General features: G+C 44.4%; 1 protein-coding gene and 1 pseudogene across 3 annotated transcripts in view; one reads left to right on the forward strand and one right to left on the reverse strand.

Annotated features, from left to right (window-relative positions):
- Positions 1-3,031, reverse strand: part of LOC103090177 (40S ribosomal protein S2 pseudogene) — a 58,154-nt pseudogene extending 55,123 nt beyond the window's left edge.
- CREB5 (cAMP responsive element binding protein 5) overlaps positions 1-22,986 on the forward strand; it is a 405,433-nt gene that overhangs the window by 259,690 nt on the left and 122,757 nt on the right. The window contains exon 1 of one of the 3 annotated variants that reach the window (XM_007466091.1): positions 13,420-13,632. The exons of the other annotated variants lie outside the window; for them this stretch is intronic. Coding sequence (XP_007466153.1) covers positions 13,586-13,632 — 47 coding nt within the window. The 5' untranslated portion in view covers positions 13,420-13,585. Of the gene's footprint in view, positions 1-13,419; positions 13,633-22,986 lie in introns of those variants that run through there. 3 annotated transcript variants of the gene reach the window in all.

The raw sequence follows: 22,986 nt of genomic DNA on the forward strand, positions 1-22,986 counted from the left end.
TCAAACCAGATAGTGAAGCCAAGAAACAAGAATTGAACCTTTCAGTTCTTCTTTGTTTTGTTTAACAGCGACCCCAAAGGAAAAGCAACAAGGTGTGGTGGATTAGAGTGGGAATACATCAATCAAGTGTCTGGGTTTGGGACTTGTCTCTGCCACGTGCCAGCTGTGTGATCTTGGGCAAGTTACTTTACCTCTCTGAACTTTATTCATCTGTAAAATAGGGATGAGAATTGAAGCAAGGTTTGCGTTTACTTAGTGAGAAATTGCAGATTAGCTTTTAGCACATTGCTTGGCATGTAGTAAGGATTTACTGATTAGTTTTTATGTTTATAATAATTATTATTACACTTCCCTATTCTTTTCTACCTCCAAAGTTCAACCATGTACCTCATGCCACTGAAGTGTACATTTAAAAAAGGTTAAAATGGTAAATTTTATGTTATGTCTGTTTTACCACAATTAAAAAAAACATAATGAATGGGAAAAAACAAGAGTTCCGACCACCCCAGCTAACCAAATACAAAAATCACTTTTCACAATTAAAAAACATACATCCAGGAGGCCAGACAAGTTATATTATGGAATTATATTATGAAAAATCAATAGTTTTCCAGAAAAATTATGTCATGGAAAAAACACTGCACTTAGAGGTCAGAAGACCTGGGATCTAGTTAGTAACTGTGCTCTTGGTCTAGTCCTTATACCTTTCCGACCTCAGCTTTCTCCTTGGGAAAAGTTCTAGGATGATTAAATGAGATAACAACTACTTTGTAACATATAAATTGGCATGATTGTGGCTAGAGTCCCTATTGCTTTTCATCCACTTCTAAGAACAGAGCCAAGATGTTATACAGAACTGTAGGAAAAGTGTCCTGTTTATAATGCATTTATTTGGTTACAGAAACATCAGGGCATTTAATAATGCGCTATGAAATAGGCCTTGACAAATTCTGATTGACAGAGACTGTCCGTCTTGACTCAGTTAAGGGGAAGTGCCCTGGGCCCCAGCTGTTGAATCAGTGGGCCATTTCCAATGCCCCTCGGCTGACATCTTGTTCAGAGCACAGCCTCCCCTCGCAAGAGCCCAAAGCCAAGAACGAATTAAGGAAGATCACACAATGAGACTGTCTCTCCACAACACAGAGATACCAGGCCACTCGCCCAGGGTGTAGTAGAAAGAGCTCTGAAATAGGCACAGGGGCCTGGGGTGATTTTGAGCTCATGACCCTTTTCTGTACCTCACTTTTCTCACCTGCAAAATGAGGAAAGTTGGTCTTTAGAATCTTCATGGTCTAACACCTTATGAGGTTGTGTTAACAATACTTTGAAAATTTTAGGATATTTCCCTGCTTTTCTCCCACATTTAAACATTGTAGCCCTTAGACTCACAGTTACCTTGGCTTCCTGCACCCCAGGACCCCCCCCCCCCCCCCCCCCCCCGCCGCTCCCTTCTGTCCCCTGGCACAGCAGCCCCGGCCCCCCCCCCCCCCCGCCATCCTTCCCCTCCATTGCCCTTTCTAAGTCAATATAGGCCATCTGCAGAGGAGGGACAGATTTACTTAAACCCAGTGCCACTACTGTTTAGGAAAATTTGGATTTACCTGGAACAACATAAGGATTTTCATAAAAACATCCACAATTTAACTTTCCAATTTTAAGATGTATTATTTGGTTTTTGAAATTTGGGGTGGTAAATTTCTCAAGTGTCTCCATTTAAAAAAAAAAAAATCCAGGGCCTCCAGGTCTAATAGAATGAATAGTATCACACATTGCAAAGGACCTCCCCATTTTAAAACGTGTCCCAGGATATTTGTTTTCTTTAGAAAACATCTGCTGGAAAGCAGCCTCTTACAACCTGTTGGGCAGCCCACATTCCCAAACTGACCTGGGACCATCTCCAAGTGAGAAATGTCTTAGAGGTTTTAAAATCACATACAGTAAAGTTTGTTGTTTCAAAACATGTTTTAGGATTTTCTTTTTAATCTTGTTCCCTAGCTTTTGAGACAAAAGACGTTCTCCCTCTAAAGCTCATGGATAATTTCAATTTTATCATTTCTGCTAAATCTCAAAAATGGTAATGGGTAAAGCAGAAGCCTCTGTTGACAGGAAGTTTATCTCTTGCTAATAAAAACTACACATATTTGTCTGAGTGTTAGAGCCATGTTTTAACTCATTCAGGAACAGTGAATTGTAAAGGGGAAAGTACCCAGGCAGAGGGTATCTAAAAGCTTTGGCCCCATGTAGAATTGTTTTAAAGCTCCTTATCTTTTGTTGCTGGCAAATAAAATCTTCAAATTCTCTGCATTACAGTAATTTCTTTCTTGATATTTACAAGCCTGGGGAGAAGGGGTAGAGTGCTTGCAGGAAGGTGACAGGGCAAAGGAAGCTGATTCCCTCAGTCAGCTGACTCTGTTGCCTTTTCATCTTTTCCTAGGCAGAGCACAGCCACAGGAGGGACTGGATAGATGATTCTCAGTAAATTTGTACTCCTTGGTCATCTGAAGTGACTATTGTACTTATACTGACTTCAGGGCTCTCCCCTGCCTCCTTCCTGGATTTTACTCCTACCTCACTAACTGATCCTTCTCTGCCCTCCTCTTTCTGTAGGAGCGGCCTGCATGACTCAGTTCTGAGACTTACCGAGTCTGTGGCTTTCGAGATAATGCATTGGAATTGATGCCCAAAGGACGTCTTCAGCCCTAACTGCCCTGCTGAGCTCAGATGTTCCTACCCCTCTGCCTTCCTGATTTTTCCATCTGTATGTCACTAGACATCTCAGGTTTAACTTGTCCAGAGCAAAAGTCTCCCCTCTCCGCAAGTCATCTACAATACCAGTCTTCTTCGTCAGGGTCATCAAGGTCAACAGCAACAGCATTTACCCACTTGATCGGGTCAAAAATGTGGAGTCCTCCTTGCCTCCTCTTCCTTGCTCCTGTGGCCACTCAGGTGCTGCCGGCTTCACCTCGGTCTCTCCTGGCTCTGCGGTCTTCTCACCCACGTGTTCTGCTACCAGCCTAGCACAAGCCCCCATCGCCACTCCTCCAGACTATTGCGAAATCATCTCTCAACCGTTGCCCAAACTTGAATTCTTACCTTCTGACGGTCCATTTTCCATACAGCAATTAATGCAACTTCTTACAAATACAAATTGGATTATGGCAGTCCCTTCTGTAGACTTACCAGTGGCTTCTCTCTGCCTTAAAATAAAATAGAAACTTTTTGCTATGGTCTGTAAGACCCCTACCTACCTCTCCCATGTTCTCTCTTTCCATTCTCCTTCTCTTGCCCTGGTGGCCTTCTTTCTTTCCCTGCAGGGAACACATACAGTCCTTTCCCGTCTTAGCACACCAATCCAGTTTGTTCTCTCTGCACACTTTCTCTCCCATATCTATACCTACACCTCTGTATGGCCTTATTTGATTCTCAGGTAAAATGTCATCTCTTTGGAGCAGACTTCCCCGAACACTTTACCTGAAAGACTTCACCACACCCAGTATCCCATCTCATCACCAGGTTTTATTTACTTTGTAGGAGTTCTCACTATCTGTAATTATTTATTTGTTTGTTTACTAGTTTATCATCTCTTTCCATCCATTAGAATGCTGTCTCTCTGAAGTCTGAGACCTTGTTGGTTTTGCTTTCTGCTGTTTCTCTGAAACCTAGAACCTAAGACTCAGCAGCATCCTTCTACCGATACACTTCCCTCCCATTTTCTGTACTGGTGCCTCCAATACCATCCTAAGACCTTATGGCTTTGCATTTCCTTGAGTTCTCAGTATATACTATGCCACAAACTTGCCTTTATCAGCTAAAATCTTTTGTGAGATGACTTGAAACCAGTTAAGAACAAAAGGGCATCAAGAAATGTAGACAGAGATATTGAAAGAGGAGACGAGAGAGAAACAAAAGGATCTCAATTTTGCTGAGGTTTGGCCAGGCCAAGAGATATCAGGTAACACCAAATAGCCTTTGTTAAAATAACAGAAACTTTTGACAAATTAAAATGAAGCTGCCCCAGACTGAGTTATGGGGGCTTCCAGGCTCAAAACCATCTAACCTTGCAAAATTGTGCTACCCTATGCAACCTTGCATCGAGGATACTGTTTCAGTTTGAAATAAGGTGCACATGCGCTCTCACACACAAAGGCATCTCAGATTTGAGACAGGGAAGACTCTGGGTTGGACTATGAGAAATCAACAAGAAGGATTTTTTTTCACCAAATGGAAAGCGCAGTTTGCTGGCAATTATACAGTATTCATTTCTGAAAGTATCCAGAACTTTAAAGAAGATGGCTACTCCCAAACTATTTCATTCAAAGATCAGAGTCATTAATAACGATCAATATCTCTTCATTCCCCAAATCTTGGAAGCCTTCCTCTTTTGTCAACAGGAAGCTCCTCTGAGTAAATGGATGTAAAAAGCTTCTACAAGTGTCAGAATGAAAGGGGTAGGATGGCCCCTGACTAGAAGGGTAGTAAGTGACCAAAGAAATGCTTGAGAGACCTCTTTGCTTTTGGCATAGCCATCATTATTTTTGATGTTCACTGCCCTTTATCTCTTAGAGCATTGCTACCTCTGTTGCAGCATTATTTCCCAGACATTTGGCACCTCCCAAGGTTTTTCCTTTTGTCTGTCCCCTGCTTGGGTGTGTGGTGTCTATTTCAATAGCTGTTTCAAGGGTGCTGTGACCATATTAATATGACAGAGAGTTGGTCCAAAAGAAATTACAAGGACCATCATTGTAATTCAGACACTTAATTCCCACTTAGCAGTAGATGCAGCCCTTGATGACTCACAGGTCATAATCCTCATTCCCCTTTATCGGTCGCTCTTGTTTTTGGGTCTGTGGATGGACTGGCACTTTTTGAGGTTAAAAATAAAAGACTTCTGAAAAACTTTGATAAGATCCTTTGGAGAAAGAAAAGAACCCCAGAGAAGGGGACCCTGTGCAGAAATCTGTAGCATTCTGTTGTATACCGAACCAGGACCACTGTTGGATGTTCAATTAAAGTTTTAGAAGATAACCAAGTTATGCCAAAGTTGTGGTGGGCTGGCACCATGCAATACACTCGTCAGTTACCACTAATAGTTCCTTCCCCTCCCCAAGGTACCCTCCCTGTGATCGTCATTAGGAGACTGGGAATATTGCAAAGTAAACATCTGGAAGCATTGATAGTAAACATAGGAGAGAAATGCCTTGCTACACCAGCCACAGGTCAGGAAACCCTAATCTTATCGGGGGTCCTGGAGACCATAATTCCATAGACTGTTTAGATGGCGTTATGTTACTGTGAACACATATGTTTTGTTTCCATCCTTTTTAGGCATCCTGTTTTGGGAAAGCTGGTTTTTAAAGACTTGATCATTTTAGGGCAGATTATTCTGCCTTTTACCTTAAAAACAAAAAGGTGAAAGAAAACCACAGCTCCTTTAGAGCCTGAACAGCTGGGAAAATACACAGGTATTTCTGTTTGTGTTCTTTTATTTAGTTAGTTTATTTGCTTGTACTATTTCAGGGACCAAGGATGACCACATAGAATTCAGTCTTCTTCAAGTGTGGTCTGTGGATCAGTAGCATCAAAATCTGGGGCGTTTTGCTTAAAAACACATATACTTAGGCCCCACCTTGGCTGTTGGAATCTTTGAGGCAGCACCTGGGAATCTGCATTTTAATCTGGTCTCAGACACACCACACCAAATCTGAAAACCACTGAGCTAGAAAAACACCCCGGTCTGCTGGTTGGTTAGAGTACCTGGCTGGGGGTTAGCCTTCAAAGCATTGAGATTCATCTGTGCATGCCTGCTTTTCTTTCCCTGTAAAAGGGGCATAGCTTAAGTTTAATACAAAGAGAGCATGCTTTTTTCTTGGGGATTTTTAACCTGGGGTCCGTGGTTAAAAGGAGGGTTCCCAGTTTTTATGAGATTCTCAAGGAGGATCGTTGCTCCAGAAAAGCATGTTCCAACACCAACTTAAAAGCATGCTTTCCAGTTTGGGTGGGAACATTGGGAACTCAGATTGGCCCAGATGGTGCTTGAATCTCTCATTCTTTCCTGTTTCTATTAATGTCAGAGGAATTCTAAAGCTATGGAGAATGAGAAATTTAGGATCTTTTACCTCCAGACCCAAAGACCCCTTGGACATCATAGCATCTACTTTTTCTCTCAGAGGAATGGAGGGGACAAGACTAAGTTATTTATGAATCGTACAGTGCTACATGTCTAGAAAGACAGGAACACATAGCCGTGCATACGAAAGTGTCACTATGATTGTCGTCTTAAAGGTCTAGATCTGAATTTCAGCATAAGGCAGGATTAACTGCACCTTTCTCTCTGGGATTTCTGGTGTAAATACAGACACCAGAGTCATGTACAAGCCTGAGAGGGAAAGTAGAATGTGGAAGCGGGTTTGGAAACCAAAATATTATGTCAGCAGTTTTCTCTTTCACTTATTCTCTCTTATCAAAACCAACTTTTTAACTCAGGGGCTCTGTTAATAAAAACATAGATAATTTCGTTTGGAAGGCCCAAGAGCTTTGGGGTTTGGGGTTAAAAAAAATTCCTCTCATCCCCTCCAGGGAAAAGTGTTGGATGGCTCATTCTTCTCTCAGAACCCTCTGAATAAATCAGTGCTGGTGAACTCTCCTCAGAGTAAGGGGAGGTCAGTTATTAAATACACACAGAACCTATAGCTGGAATCTCTGTGAAAAGAAAAACAACCACAAATACAATTTCCAAGTTTAAGCCTTCCTTTTTATTCCTAGTACCCTCAAAACCTCTTCAAATCCATTCTTACTTTTGCATTTGTGTTTTTTCATTTTAAAATGTTTAACAATGAAAACAGCTAATAGAGTATACTCTCAGGGCTATCATCCAAACAAGTCAAGTCTTCTTTTCCAGAAAGCCTTTTTGTGCAACTGCAAAGTATTTGGGGGTCACTATTTACAAAGAAGACACCCAGTGTTTTAATTAAAATTATGCAAAGGGGTAGCATCCCAGATAGGAATTCTCAGCAAATGATGGTCAGGTTCCAGTAGGCACATGTTTTCCTCCCCGTGAAATGAGGAGACCCAGCAAGAAAGAAGGAGCCTCGGAAACCAGCAGCGTGAGGGCTCTAGGAGAGCGGTAGGTATGAACTTTGCAGTGTTGGCTCAGGATGTGGGCCCTGATGAGATTTCAGGGTGTGACGAGGAGGTGGTGAAGACCAGGTGAGGGGTGTGAGGCAGGCAGCACCATCCAGTTACCTGAGAGAGGGGAACTCCGTTTCTTACTTTTTGTTTGTTTGTTTTGTTTTGTTTTGTTTTTTGCGGTACGCGGGCCTCTCACCGCTGTGGTCTCTCCCGTTGCGGAGCACAGGCTCCGGACATATATATATATATATACATATATATCGTCAGCTATTGTACGTATATGTAAATATATGTGTATATATGTATGTTCATATATATGTATGTCTACATATGTGTGTGTATATATATTATATATATGTGGCAATGAGACATACAATAGCTACAAAACAAGGAAAAGTATTAATTTCTGCAAATTTTAACAGAGAGGATAGACAAGGCCATAATTTTGATGTTTCACACAAGCAGCAGTTATAGTGGGGAAAACAGAATGGCAAAAGCTAAAAGACATGGAATTGAGAAGAAGGAAAGATTGACGGAAGTGATGCTTCTGAGGAAAAGTCCAGTCCGTTGCAGGCATCACCCACTTCTCCCCAGCTAGCCGGGTAGACCCAGAGCCTCTCCTGATATCATTTGCGTAGACCTGCTGGTGCTCGTGAAGTACACAGAGAGCAGTAAGTCTTCACCACCGCGGGCCTGGACCAAGGAGGCAAGTGGGGCACCCACTCTCAAGGTTGTGCAGTTGCTGCCCTGCCCTTGAATGCCCCCAGGAGTGCATGCCTCCTTAAATTTTGCACCCTAGGCATCCCATTTGCTTCACCCTATAGGAGACCGGTCACCACACTTTGTCTACAGGGACAATGGGACTTTGGTAGATAACCTCTCCTAGCCAAGGTTATCTACTGACCCTGCGGTAGAGGGCTCTTTCTCCCACACCATCAGGCGCCCACCTCTCCTGAGCAGAGCAGGATTGTTCCCCAGACGGTCCTGTTCAGCCATGTCCTGGCTCCACTCAAGACCAGAACATGAATTCAGTGCAGTCTGGCAACACCATTAGCCTCTGATCCTGTATATAATTCTACCCACAGACGTTTGAACCTCCTGTCCTCCACCATTTTCATTGTGTTCTTCCTGTAGTCCTAACCTTGAGCTGTAGGAACTGCTGGTTAGAACAGACACCACACAAGCACTTTACAATATATGTAAATTAGACCCTCACGCTGTCTTAAACTTATACAGTGATGTATGTCAATTACTTCTCAGTAAGACAATAAAACAGGAAAAAAAGAAAAAAGAAAAAAAAAAAAGAACTGACGCCACCATTCTTTAGGGATGAGTAAGTCTCAGTGGCAATTTCCCTTTCCTTAGGGTGACCCGGCAACCATATGAGACTTTAGGGATGTAAGTCTCAGTGGCAATTTCCCTTTCCTTAGGGTGACCCGGCAACCATATGAGAAGCACCCCAACCAATAGGAGAATGCCAGCTCCTCTCACCTAGAGTTTCAATTCCCCTGGATACTTTATATAAGAAATTGGCGGAAATAGTCTAACGTCAGCTGCCCTGATAATAAAAACCTCAGGGTGCTCATACTGGCATCGCTGCCATGTGGATTTTGGGAAAGGGAAGCAAGAGGAATCTAAGGCCCCCAGAGGAGAAATGACATAGTGCAGGGTTGGACAAGGCCGACCAATACATTTTCTGGTATTTATTATTATTATTATTTGAGGTATTCTAGAAGCTTCAGATCTTAAGGAAGCCACAGAAGAGGTGTAAGAATGGAAAAGGGGAAAAGGACTTTTAGGAGGGAACATATTCAGGGAAGACTGAGCAGCCTGGGCTGCCATCACTCAGTTCAGTCGCATTTCTTGAAGACCTACTGTGTGTGAGTCAGGTGCTTGCTAAGTGCTAGGGGAACTGAGATGGATCAGCCCATTCTCTGCCCTGAAGAAGCTAACGACTCCCAAGGAAGACAGGCATGGAATGGGTACTTTCCCTAAGTGGCTTATTGCTGCGGTAGAATCTGATCCAGGATGCCCCAGGAGCCCAGAGAAAGGGACACTTCTGCCCCAGCCTGGGAGTCCAGCAAGGTGTTCACGGAAAAGGTAATGCCTGAACCGAGGAGTTTATTTATTCATTCACTCATTCATTTATCCAACAGATATTCATTGAGCGTCAACTGCTTTTCAGATACTGTGATGCGTTCGAGTGATACAACGACATTCACCTTTTACAGATGGAGAAGTTAGGGGAAAAATACACTATGAGTAGGCAGAATTGATGATAATATTTTAGGGCTGGTCGAAGGTCTCTCATAACCTCCCAATACCTACCCCCAAGGCTTCCCCATGCCTCCATCATTAGAAATTCATTCCTTTGTCTGTCACATTCAGCATCGCCACTTCAGAATATCAAAAATAGGTTTGGACACAAGGAAGGCGAGCAAGTTGCCTGAGGGTACTTGGAGCCAGAGCTGCGATGTAGGAATTACAGTAGGTACAAGACGGAAGTAACCAATGGCTGACCACTCTCTTGCTTTCTCCCTGGGAGTGCCAGGAGCTGACGCTAGCAGACCTAGCCATCCAAACCAGCGAATCCTGCTTGCACACAGTTTAGGAAGCATGCTGCACAGGTTGACCTAGGCAGCCCCTCAGCCTCTGTCCACTGTGAAAACACGGGACACCCAAGTTGAAGGGAACGCTGAATGACACCATGTGGGTATGCAGTGGTCTGTGACCGGAAGGTTCGCTGGAAGCAATTTGCAAAGGAGGCCTTAGAAAACCACCTGGATGGTTATTATAAATTAAAAAAGGAAGAGATGCCACTTTTTTTCTGAATAATTTTTAATACTAGGTTTATGGCTGGGTACATGTGATAGTCATTAGAGCTTATTTAACTCTGAAATTATCTGGCCCCTCAAATTCCACCGGGACTGTAGGAATCGTGGGTTAAATTTTAAAAACAATGTCTGAAAGAAGACGATATGCTTTTCCTTGAGGAAAATAAATTCAGACTTAAAAGAAAAAAAAAAATCAGCTCTGTCTAGGAAGGATCGTTATCATTTCTTATATTTGCTGTGTGTTTCCGTAATGTGTTGGAGGTAAGAAATTCACCCAGGCACACAAAATTTACTTTAGTTGGCTATTGTCCTCTTCAGTCCTGCAGTCCAAGTTGTGCTTTTCTAGTGGGTTGTTTTGGAGATAGTCCAAATCCGTTCTGAACTCTGAGCTCAGCTCTCAGAGGTTTTCACTTCTTCGGAGCCGAACATTTCATCAGGAGTTGCGAGTATGTGAGTTACACCGAACAGCTGCGCGGTACCCACCACCCTCTCCCTAAGGAGGACACGTTCTGAAAGGAGGGTGTCGTAAGCATTCCTGAGCAAGCCAGCTAATCTGGAGGCCTAGCCTGTTGGCCAGGGGCTACTGCTAAGAAGGCTCCCGCTGGAATTACAGCATCTTAAAACCCTGATCCTCAAAGCCCCCCTTCTTCAGAAGAGCAACTAGAACATGGAGGGGGCTCGCGGGGAGAGGCGACGAGAGGGCCAAATGGGTGAAAAAGGAAGCTCTTGAGTCGGAGGGGAATTTCCTTTTGGGAACAGGATATTCTCTATCATTAGCTGCTCACAGGAAGGGAAATAGGAAAGCAGGCTTTCTTTTCAGGTGGGGAGAAGCCCATCAGCCAGTGAGAATGCCTGATTTGGAATGGCAGGGAAGGGGAGGGTACTTATGTTCAGAAGGCAAGTGCAAATGTAGTACTCAGACCCCTTTGAACTCTGAATTCTGACTCCGGCCAGTGCTCCAAAGAAGTTTTATTAGAGTGTCAGTGTGTCCTGCACATTGTTGGCCCAGTGGCATCATCATCTCATCATCATCAGGTACAGGGCCCTCGGAGTTTGGCTAGAAGCAGTGAGCCCATTGGTCACGTCACCCCCTGATCAGAGGCACCCTCACTGCCTTGGAACCTTTGGCCTCTTCCTCCTCCCGGCAGGAGCAGAGATGCTGGTGTGTCTCATGAGAGGTCTGTGCCTGGCTTTGGCCAAAACTGCCATCTCCTTTGTTACTTTCCAAGGAAGGCACAAGAAAGGTACCTTTATATAATCTTTATCTACAGCACAGGGCCCCTTTTACTTACTTCAGTAAAAGAAAAAAGAGAAAACCAAAAGCACCATCTAGCAGCTTAACCCAGTCCCTGGGACAGGGTCTAAGAAAAATCCCGTAGAGAGCATTTTCCCCTTGTGGTTACAGGAAGATGTCAATTTGGAAAGCGGCACCACATATCCATTTTGATGTCTAAAATAATAACATTTAAATATGGAAAGTAAGGCAAGTTGTAGAGAGTGGAGAAGGGAAAGTGAAAATCGTCAGCTTTATATTAACCAACATGGTCGATGGCTCTTATAAAAAGGAGAAAGTCATTTATATAAAATCTTATCATCCTGCCTTTAAATGGAAAGGGTGGTAGAAGCGATTGGAGATTTTGTTTTATTTATTCCCTGCATCAGAAGAAAAATCAATAGCTGCTTGGTGAGTCAGACGTAAGTGAGTTATACAGGCCACTGACATGGTGGACCAAACTTTATAACAACCACATTTGCCGCTGTCAGGCCACAGGCTTCAGTGGCGCCAGCTGTAATTACGGCTGATCACCTCTAATTCAGAGCTGCCTGCCTTGATAAAGGTGTCACTGGAGCAACTGTGGCATCGGCGTCAATTGGGGATTTCATGCTCCAGGGCAGACTGCTGGAGAAAGCTCTCCGCCACCCCAGCCTCCAGGGTCGGGAGACTGTTGGGCAAACCTTGCTTTTTAACTCTTCACTCTGAGTTTGGTGATAGTCCCTAAAGCTCTGATTGAAATTCCAAGGGACTCAGATGAACAGCCCTGTCCCCTGGCAGCAGATATCTTTAAGAAGCTAAGAGATTTCTCTGAAAGCAGAGTTTAGAAGTTGGGATCTTTTCTGCTTGGCCACATGCGAAGAGACCAACATTTGTATCACCTGGTCAACTCACTGATCACAAAAAGCGACGAGAGGCAATAGATGATTATTTTTGAAAAAAAAAAATAAATTGCAACCCCATGCCTTTCTTCTGCTTTTGTGGCATTTAAAAAAAAAATTCTAGCGAACTTCCCATTTTTTAAAATTACTTTTTCTTTTCTTTCTGAAGGAGACATTAAGGGTGAGGGGACGAGAAAACGAAGAGAAGAAAGAGTTAAAAAGCTGTGCTAACAAAGCGGCCAGGTGTCTGGACAGTTCTAGGTAAAGTCCTGAGCAGGAGAGGTGTGAAGTGAGGGGTAGAATTCCGCCATTTAAAGGGCTTCACTGTCATTTGTGAAGGATAATGTTTGACTCCCCCGCACAGCCACCCCAGGCTGTTTTTCCTCCCTCTGTCATTACAAAAGAGACACACACGCTGCCCTCCCTGTATCCTCACAGACGGCCCCACCCACACCAGTGCTCCCCCAGCCAGTGGAGGGGGGGGACCCCTAGCTTGTCTTCATTTTGAGGGTGAACGTATTCTAACTCCCTCTTCTTCGAATGACTCACCTGAGAGTGGAGTGCTAATCTCAGGAAGACGAGGTTTGTGTTTTGCAACGAGGGTCCTTTTCCCTTCTGCACGTAAAAGTGACCAGCAGCGTGGGCCAAGCGAGCAGGGACTGTGATTCCCCCTTCTGGATGGCTCCACACGCAGGCGAGTGTTTGGCCCAGAGTGGGTTTGCCCTTGCTGACAGGGAGGTCAGATGCGACAGATCTCTGGAGGGCTGGTGGTTGGCACTGAGCAGCAGAAAATCCCATCCAGCTCCAGGAAAAAAAAGGGCTGTGGGTCATGGAAACGTGTCACCTGGTTCTGAAGAAAGCCTGCGCTGGTGGCCTGTCCTGGTTTTTCCTGCTTATCCTTCCAACCTGCTCTTCCACCTCTTCGTCTCCACCTCTGCCTGTGTCTCCACTGTTATTTCCCTTTCACCAGATTCAGGGACTTTCTTTTTTTTTTTTTTTTTTTTAACCAGCATTAAAAAAAAAAAAAAAGAAAGAAAATTGGAACCAGTGGACCCCTGCCCGTAGAACTCCAGGTCCCCCTCTGAGTCCCAGGCAGCTGCTGGGCCATCCCCAGGCGGTACTGTTTCCCGGCTCTGTTTACTCGTTTCTAAGGGCAATTGCACCACTAAGGCTCCTTGAATCTGGAACTCGGCCTGGGGCTGTTTTGGTTACATCGAAGTTTCTGCTTCAGTTCTGCCAGATTTAAATGGTGACTTCACCAGCACTGAGCTAAAAAGGAGAAGGGGGAGGAGGGCGAGCCCAGGAGAAAGAGAGCGAGCAAGCCGGAGGGAGAGAGCCAGAGCTGGGCGCAAGAGAAGGGCCAGCACATTACATCATCGCTTGGCCTGGAATCAAGTGGGAAGGATGTGACTCACTCAGGCTAGTTAAGCCTTGGCTCAAATTCTACACACACTCATTCCAGAGCTCTCATGTTCTGCACCTCAGGAGGGAATTCAGCCTCAGTGATGTCCATGAGGTTTGTTTTTAATTTTATTTTCTTTTTTCCGATTTTATAGATTTTTTTTTTTTGGCCCCTACCGCCTTCTTTTCTTGAGTCTTCGTCGTCGTCCTCCTCCTCCGTCTCTCCCCCTTCTCCCCTTTCTGCCCGTCTTTGTTTCTCCTCTTCTTCCTTCTCCTCTTTCCCCAGCCCCTCCGCTCCTCTTCTGGTCCCGAAGAGGCATTTCTTTTCACTTGGATCAGAGTTTTTGTTCTAGTACAGCGACCTGAATGAGTTGAACCGAGGCTGGGTTGGGCACACACACACACACAAAAGCAGCGCGAGCCCGAGGGATTGGAGCATAAGGGGCCACAAATAAAAAGCGAAGCGAGAAAGCAAACTCGGGCGAAGTTTCTTTGCTGCGGTGTCGATCCTAATCGGAGGAGACAGGGAGAGAGTTAAAATGCAGGAACCAATCGCTTGAATGGTGATGTAATGCAAGAACCGCAGGGTAGTTAAGTAATGTGAGAGCAAGGGGGTCAGGGTTGCAAAGCATTTACCTGCTCTCAAGGGGTTTTCAGTTTATTATCAATTGCAGTGACTGTAACTGGCTTCAGACTGCAATCCCTAATTATTCACAGACGCCCCTTTTTTATCTTTTATTATTAAAAGTAAAACTATATTATGGTATTTTTAAAAAAACATGATATTATCACAGCTGTGTATTATTTTCCACAAGGATTCTCTCTCTTTCTCTTCTTAAATGGCTCAAAACGGTTGTCTTTTCATAAAAGGTCGAAGTGAAGTGACAGTGGGAGTGGGGGTGACTTTTTGGGTGTAACTGGTGAATTGCAAATGCCTGGAAAACCCTTTGGTTTGTCATGCTGAGTAGGAAGAGTTGTACTATTGCATTTATTATTAAGAATATACTGTCGGTTTTTAAAGTAATAGATGATGATCCCCAAAAGCAGCTACAGCCTTTCACCTATTATTTCAGTTAATGTTAACAGCGGTTAATTTTAACTTCCTGCTCTTTCACGTGACAATTAACTTAATCCCGTGCTAACTTCCAAACCTGTATGTTCTTGAATTATTTTCAAGATGAGATTCTCTAGTCGTGGGAGAGATGATGAAAACTTCTGGATTGATTTGTTGAGAAACAGCTAGTTAATATTTGTGAGTAAGGAATTAACATGACATACATGGAGAGAGGGACAGTCGATGGTGTTCTTAATGTTCTAACGATCCAGGGTACCCAGAGAGAGAGAGACTTATACGTTTTGAAAATTATGACCACACTTCTGTGCGTCTCATAAAATATATTTAGTGCTATGATGCTCTGCCTGTGCTGAATGCTTTCTGAAACCATCCAGCATTATTAGATAGTTCTCAGCCGAAGCCCTCCACAGCTAGAGAGCCAGCCCAATGAGAGAGTAATCCCCGACTCTTGGCTGCTCTAAAACTTCTCTGGCTGTTAGTCTTGACCATCATACAGCTGGTGCGTATTGAGGCATGGGGCACGTACCAGAAAGGTGTTTATGTTTATTTATTTCATGCATGTTTTGGATATAATTAATCATGACTTTTTATGGATCTTCTCCCCTCTCGCCTTTTTTGGGCAGAGATGGAAGGGGGAGACAATTTTTGGAAGAAACGGCATGATGTGGTGGAGGTCAGGAGGCCTGAGTGCTAATCCTGATGAACCTTGAGCGAGTCCCTTGAAGCATCTGGGCTTCATTTCAAAATGAGGGAGCAGACAAGGTGGGTGACAAGCCCCTCCTCCCCACGTGGAACCAATCTTAGGTGATCTCTGAAGTCCCTTCCAGCTCTAAAGTTCTGTGTCTGTGTCCGTGTTCTGTAAAAGTTTTGCTAAACGGTATTTGACATAAGTTTTCAGAGAAAAGTACATTTGAATTCGAGATGAATTAGTGCCTTGACAGAAATGAATGGAAGAGGGTGAAGGGGAACATGTCTTTTCTCACTTTAAAAGTTGGTTTTTGTTTTTTGCTTTTTGGCATGAATGTTCCTCTTGTGAAATTCTTAGTTTCCACGTGCAATCTGTAAGGAGTCCTCAGTGAGATATAAAGAGGCATAAAGTGGTCCTAAAAATGCAGGAGACATTTCTGTTTCATCCACTCGTATTCATATTCAGAACAGAATTTTTAATTGAATTTATCCCCCCCCCCCAAAGACTGCACAACTTCTTGATATGTTTCTGTAATTTTCACATAAACTTAAGTTTTTAGATGCAATTGAAGGCTATTTAAAACCTTCGAGAAACTTGAAAGGCAAAACTATATGTGCTTGTTAGAAAGATAATTTTACCAGACAATGTTCCTATTCTTCAGCCAAATTCCAGGGTAGTAGCCTTATTGTAAAGTATGTATTTATGGATCCAGCTTAATTGTGCACAGGGAAAGATCACAACTGTGCCTATTTGGCGGGGAGGAGACGGGTAGTGTGGGGCCGGGATTACCCAGAGCTGAAACGAAACCACTAGTGAAGGTTATTAGTCATTGTGCAGAGTTTGATGACTGCCAAGTGGGTGCTTGAGACTCTTCAGGAATAAAGAGGGCATGATTTCTTTTTTTAGAGCATTTACAATTTATGTTGACTTGGCTCCAAGGTGTTCACCTGTAATCAGAAAGGTCCTGAAATGACTGACAGAGAGGCAGGGCAAGGGGCATGAGCCCAGCTATGATCCTTGGTCAGACTTATAGTAATGCCTCACTTCCTCCCCCTGATAACCCAGAAGGATGAGAAGAATCATTAGCTCTGCTGTTTGGTGATTGTTTTGTTTTGTTTGGAGTTTTTGTTTTGATTATTGTTGTTTTCTAATTGGAATTTTTATTGAGGTACTTGTAGACTTACACGAATTTGTAAGAAGTAAAATACAGAGATTCCCACGTACCCGTTACTCAGTTTCCCCCATTGGGGACATCTGACAAAATTTTAGTAATATCACAACCAGGATATCGACAGTGCTACAGTTCACTGCTGTTATTCAGTGTTCCTTAGACTTACCTCTACTTGTGTGTGTGTGTGTGTGTGTGTGTTTTGCTTTTATCAGTGTGAAAACTAAGGGTCAGACTTGCCACAGTTCACACAAGCTCTGACCCCTTCGAGTCCAGTCCACACAAGGTCTAGCTTGCTATCACTGACAAATTTTCCTCCACCGTCAGGACCATCAGGGGCCTCATGGCTGTGCTTGTCAATGGGCGATCTTGGTGATTGTCCGTGTCTTACATTCCTTGGGGCGTGGCCTTAGTGGTAGCTTGGCCCTCTGTGGAGGGTCCCTGGAGCCATGCCTCACACATTAGCATTAGCAGGTGAAGGGGGAGGTAGGGCTTTGATGGCATAAAAGAAAAGTAGCACAAGTCTATTCCATCTGTGTGCCACGCACAGAGCAGAAGGCTGCCCACTGTACCTGCCTAAGCTTAGCCCTAAGTCAGTGCTGAGCTCCGCCTCCTTCCTCTTCTGCCATTTACACCCCCCCCCCCCCCCCCCCCGGTAGACACGTCTACGACGTGAAGAAAGGGGAGGGGACGCCAGGAAGTCAGGCAGCTAGCTATTGGTCAGAGAAGTAGTGCCGGGCCTTCTGAAAAGAGCATGTGTTTGTGGGTCAAAGGCCTGGGTTCAAGTCACTCTCCACTTCCTGGTTGTGTGACTTTGGCATATGCTACTTAACCTCACTGTGCCGTGCTTTCTATCTTCTTTGTAAAATGAGGATAACCATACCTACCATGTGGAGTTGTGAGGGATAGAGACATTCTTTTTCTTTTTTTTTGCGGTACGCGGGCTTCTCACTGTTGTGGCCTCTCCCGTTGCGGAGCACAGGCTCCGGATGCGCAGGCTCAGTGGCCACGGCTCACGGGCCCAGCCGCTCCGCGGCATGTGGGATCTTCCCGGGCCGGGGCACGCACCCGTGTCCCCTGCATCGGCAGGCGGACTCTCAACCACTGTGCCGCCAGGGAAGCCCTAGAGACATTCTTTAAGGGCCCTGGCACACAGTGAGATCACAGGAATCGAGTCTCAGCTGCTCCCGTCATGAGGATGCAGGAGAGGGTCCTCCTGGGAAGTCTCTATGCAGGCGACTGACTGCAGATTCTAACTGGGCATCCTGTTCCCAGCGTCGCTCAGTCTTCTTACTTTTCCAGCCTCTCTTCCCTTATGCCTTGTTTCTATTCAGAAAATCATGCAGGTCTGAGATCAAGTCAGGTACTTGAAACAGAACTAAAAGTACCATTCTGATTAAAGTGGGGTGAGGACTAGTGCTGATGAAACCTGCCAAATTCCCAGTGACCTGAGTGGGGGGAGAGATGAGAACAATGCAGGTTGGAAGAAAGACCCTTGTGTCCCCATTCATGCTCAGCAATGGCTTTGTGAATGGGAAAATGGAGTGAAATGGAGATGAGTGAATTCAGTCGTGAGAACTGGATTCCACTCCTGGCTTGATTAAGAGAATTTCTATTTGCAATAGTTTACGTGTGTAATGCCTATCTTTAGTCGGGTGAGGCTCCCTTTTAAGCTTGTTACCTCCTCTCGCATATCTTTCCTGGTGGTAAAAATGATGTTTGGAGAATGAAGAGAAGGGGGTTTCCAAGGTGGCAAGGGTTATGATGGTGAAGTTGGTGGGATTATATAACAGTGATGGGGCCCAAGACTTATATCAAGGGCTCCATCTTAAGGTTCCCAAGTCTCTGCTGGAAACGAGACCTCAGGCTATCTCCAGCTTCATGATAAGAACGTCTCAGATTTTACTAAATAAGCATTGGTCAGGAAGGCCAGGTCAACATGCAAAGGCAGAGATTAGTGTGGACTTGAGATTGAGCACTGTCGTGGGCCTGATGGAAAGTAGGGTGGGCACACCTGAAACTTCCCATAAAAAAAGGAGAAGCAGTGGATTGAACACAGCCTTCTCCTTTCTGCTCCCTTTTTGTTTGGTCTTCGTTGGCCTCTGAACTTTGAAGGGGACTTTTTTGCATTGGATTTTGGAAAGATGTGTGTGCGAGCATCTGAGCCAGCGGCCATGGTCATAGCGCAGGGATGTGGGGAATAGCCGAGAGGAGGAAGGAGCATGGGGGCCAATAAAAATTCTGTGGTTCAAATCTGAAGTTTATAATTTTTAAACAGACTTTGCTAGTCTGATTAAATTGTACAGTAAGCCTTGGTGCTTTCAGAGGTGTGCATTTCATGAATTTTGGTTGCAAACCACAGCAGTTCCTTGACTACTTACATCCTTGAAAACTGAAATCGACTTGACTTAGCACTCCAAAGTCCACAACCTAGTCCACAGACACTTTATAACAAGTCCATACATCTTTTCTTCCTGTGCCTACCCTGGCAGGAGAGCTTATTTAATGATTGATGAAGCAACGCTGCACCCAAGAAGAATTAATCAATAGTTCGCAATCATTACGGAGAGTGCAACAGTAGTTATACAATAGCCAAGACCCATCTAGCTATCAGCAAAGTCTTCCTTTCCACCACATGATACCAAAAATTGAATTCTACCTTATAATTTTTTTCCTTGCTGTCTTTAATGACTAAAATAGAACTGGATGTGTCCAAAACAGCAAAGCCTGGAAAAAAACAATAATAAGGTTTCAAAGGAATGCCAAGGTATCTATTAATACATAGACTCAATCACTCGTCTTAATGGGAGAGGGAAAATGGGGCCAGGAGGCTGTGTTCTATAAGCTGGAATGCCTACTATGAATTACTGTGTTTTAGGAACCTATGAACTTTTAAAATCAAAGACCTTTAAAGGCTGAAGTCATGTGGAGCTGGATACATGTGCTGACATGGCAAGAGAGGCCATCTAGGCCCCTTGTAGCCTTGTGGGCCTGGCTGCCCACTTGGCTCTGCCCCTCTGCCCTCAGTGGGGCCCATATCACTGCTAAGTAAGGGCTGAAAAGCAAGCTCCTTTGCAGAGGTGGAGACTGTTTATTCAAAATCAATACGGCCCATGTGACTGTCCCCCATGAATCTCTTTGGAGTCAGACAGGTCTGTGTTCAGGCTCTGGCTTTGCCACTTGTAGCTGTGTGATTTCTGACAATATGTTGAAAGTTTCTGAGCCTCCATTACTTCATCTATGAAATGGAATCCATGAGATAATGACTAAATGCACTTAGCATGGGAAATGTTCAATAAGTGTTAGTTATTTAATAATGGGACCAGCTGACTTCTTTTGGAAGTCTGAATAATAGTCTATTTGGGGCATCAATAGTTTAGAGAGAAACACTGTCATTTACCAGTTCCTTCCCAGAATGGTAAACTGAGTCACAGAATGCCAAGGAGACAGTGGACAGGAGAAGAGGTGAGGAGAGAAGCATATCATTGGCTCTATTCTCTGTGACCATCTCTTCACTGGCCAGAAAATGAGGCTTAAGATCTCACTTGAAAGCAGTTTATTTCAGAGCCAAGAAGAGCTGGGTCTTTTTTTTCTTCCTACGCCTTTTAGTAGTAGATTTCTTTTTTAGATGGCATAAAGCAATTTTTCTTTTGCATTTGCCTCTTCTTGACCTTCTTATGTATCATAATACTTCAGTCAGCTCAGCAACACTCTGCAATAAGTGGCTGATCTCCTTTAATTCCTCTGGAATTAATAATAATAACAGCAATTATGATAAACCCATTTAGTATAAATGTACATGTAAATTACCCTCACGTTGCATTTTCACCTTTAGTTTTGCTTTCACCGGCATCCACCCTAATATGGTTTACAAAGTGAGCTCTCTCTAGCCAAATTATTTTTCTTAATTCAGACCTTGCCCTAGCTCAGGACGAGGCTGCTCTTTGCCATTTCCTTCCACCGAGGGTGAAGAGGAAGCTCCAGCGTACAGGTCACAAGGGATGGTATTTGCTTTGCCTTTACTCTCAGCATCCAGAACTTCCTTAGCAATAGAATAATAATCCTCTCATTCTAAATGCATTGATGAGACGGGAACTTTAGAGATCCTTCAACCCAACTCATTCATCTTACCGATCAGGAATTGAGGCCACCCCAAACTGTGACTAATTATTGCTGTCGTAAAGCTATTTGGTGGCAGGTGCCAAGACCTGGCTCTAATGCAGTGAAGAGAACATTTTCACCCTGCCAGGCTCTTGGGTTTCCTGGAGCCAGGAACCGCATCTTCTTGCTCAAGCTGATGCTTCTCAATCCCCTTTTGAGTTCTGGCTCCTGGGGGATAGTGTGGTAGGAAGAGTGCAAAAAAAGACTCAGAGGTGGAGGGGCACAGAGGAGCCTCTGGCAGGCTTAGAGAAACTGGGAGTCATTTAGGCACCTGGCTGTGCAAACATTCCACCCTCTGGTCTGGAGGGAGGGGTGGGGAGGCGAGGCGGACAAGATATTTTGCTTTCTGCCTCCAGCCAAAAGCTCCCTGGTGTCTAGTTAGTGGGTGGGGCGAACCGTCCCTAGTCCATAAGTGAGACGGGGTAAACGTCCAGCCGTCAGCTCTGTCTGCTTGCCACCGCTCTCTTGCTTCCTCCCTCTCCCCACGCCAGCCCTTGATACACTGAGTGCGTGGCGATGAGGACAGAGCTTGGAAACCACCCCCACCCCCACCCCGAACCAGCACCCACCCACCTGCAGGATGTGACCTCTGGGCTCTGAAACTCGCTGCTTCCTCCCTCTTGCTCCCCACCTAGGGAATGGTTTTAGACCACAATTCCCAACCCAGCCCCACTTTGCACTTTAATCCCAAAGAGACTCTGGCACTTTGTGACCACAGAAAACGTGTCACTTCGTTACGATTCTGGAAAAAAAAAAAAAAAGGCAAGAGAGCAAAGGGTAATTCATAGTTGTTTTAATGACTTTGCATCCTTTCCCAGGGAGGCAGCTTTCAGCTGTTAGGCACAAAGGACGCCAGCACTGACATCTAAGAGTGCAAAGCGGGCAGCATTTTTCATAATGCTTTATCACGAGATTCTTCACAGCCAGTTAACCCAATTAATCTTCCCACAGTAATTATCCAGGTGCTGTACTATTCAGCTACCCTGCAGTCTCCAAAGCTCCATGGTGTGGAGATGAACTATTGTGCCTCCCGACCTTGAAAGGATGTTTCTAACTAATTAATGATTGTTAAGTGCTTGGAAAATGCACTTTGGAAATATGGTGGTGCTAAGATGTCTGGATCTTGCACTGTGCAACTGCATGGTATGCGAGTCGGAAATCATTCTTGCCGTTTGTAAATCATACGAAGATGAGTGTGACCCCTTCTTTTCTCAACTAGATATCTGTCCCCGCATCCCTCCCCTACCACACATTTGTTCCTTGTTCGTTTCTCCCAATCTGTATTAAGCTGACTTTGGTGAGATAGTCTGGTGATTCTTAGGATTTCTTCCAGGAAGTGAGAAGGCTCATCATCGTGCTGGGTCTTCCAGCCATGTGGTCTTTAACGAGGCGAATTGAAAACTGCTATTGGCTGAACTGCCAGGAAAAGAAACATGGTTTTCTGTATGGTAAAGGGGTTTCGAAACTTTTTTTTTTTTTTTTAATTTATTTTTGGCTGCGTTGGGTCTTCGTTGCTGTGCGCGGGCTTTCTCTAGTTGTGGCGAGCGGGGGCTACTCTTCGTTGCCGTGCACGGGCTTCTCACTGAGGTCGCTTCGCTTGCTGCAGAGCATGGGCTCTAGGCACGGAGGCTCAGTAGTTGTGGCTCACGGGCTTAGTTGCTCCACGGCACGTGGGATCTTCCCGGACCAGGGTTCGAACCTGTGTCCCCTGCACCGGCAGGCGGATTCCTAACCACTGCGCCACCAGGGAAGCCCTCGAAACTTTTTTGATATGAACAACAGTAAGAAATATATTTTATACCACAGCCAAGTGTACTCACATGTATATGTTTACCTATGTGTGTGTATGTATAGTTTGATGAAACAATTCTTAATCTTAACTGTGTCTAACTTCTTGGATATCACATCCTATAAAACACTAGCCATGTCAGATTAACCTGATTTCACCAATTTCTCACTAATTGATCCACTAATGAACTACAGCCAGAGTTCAAAAAGCACTGGCCCAGTGGAAAGGTCAGTGGAGTACTGGACCAGGGTCAGGAGACCTGGGTTATATTGCCAGCTCTGTCCCAACTCCAAGATTCCGTCCCCAGACCTCAGTGTCCTCATATAAAGTTAAGGTATTTGTTTTCAAACTGAATTTACTCCTAGAGTACTTTTAAAAAAAAAAAAAAAAAAACTTTTTATGGGGAAGCCCAGTATGGAAAATAGAGCCTCTGATTCGCCCACAGCTCCTACCTCAACTCACACCCAGAAGTCCTTGGAACACAATCTGAATATTACTGGACTAGAAATTTCCTAAGTCTCTTCTTGTTCTGGCATTCATTGATAATTTTATTTCCTAGGTAATAGAGTTATCTAATGAAACACACCA

This window comes from Lipotes vexillifer, unplaced genomic scaffold (genome assembly GCF_000442215.2).
Source record: "Lipotes vexillifer unplaced genomic scaffold, Lipotes_vexillifer_v1.1 scaffold150, whole genome shotgun sequence".
Lineage (NCBI taxonomy): Eukaryota > Metazoa > Chordata > Mammalia > Artiodactyla > Lipotidae > Lipotes > Lipotes vexillifer.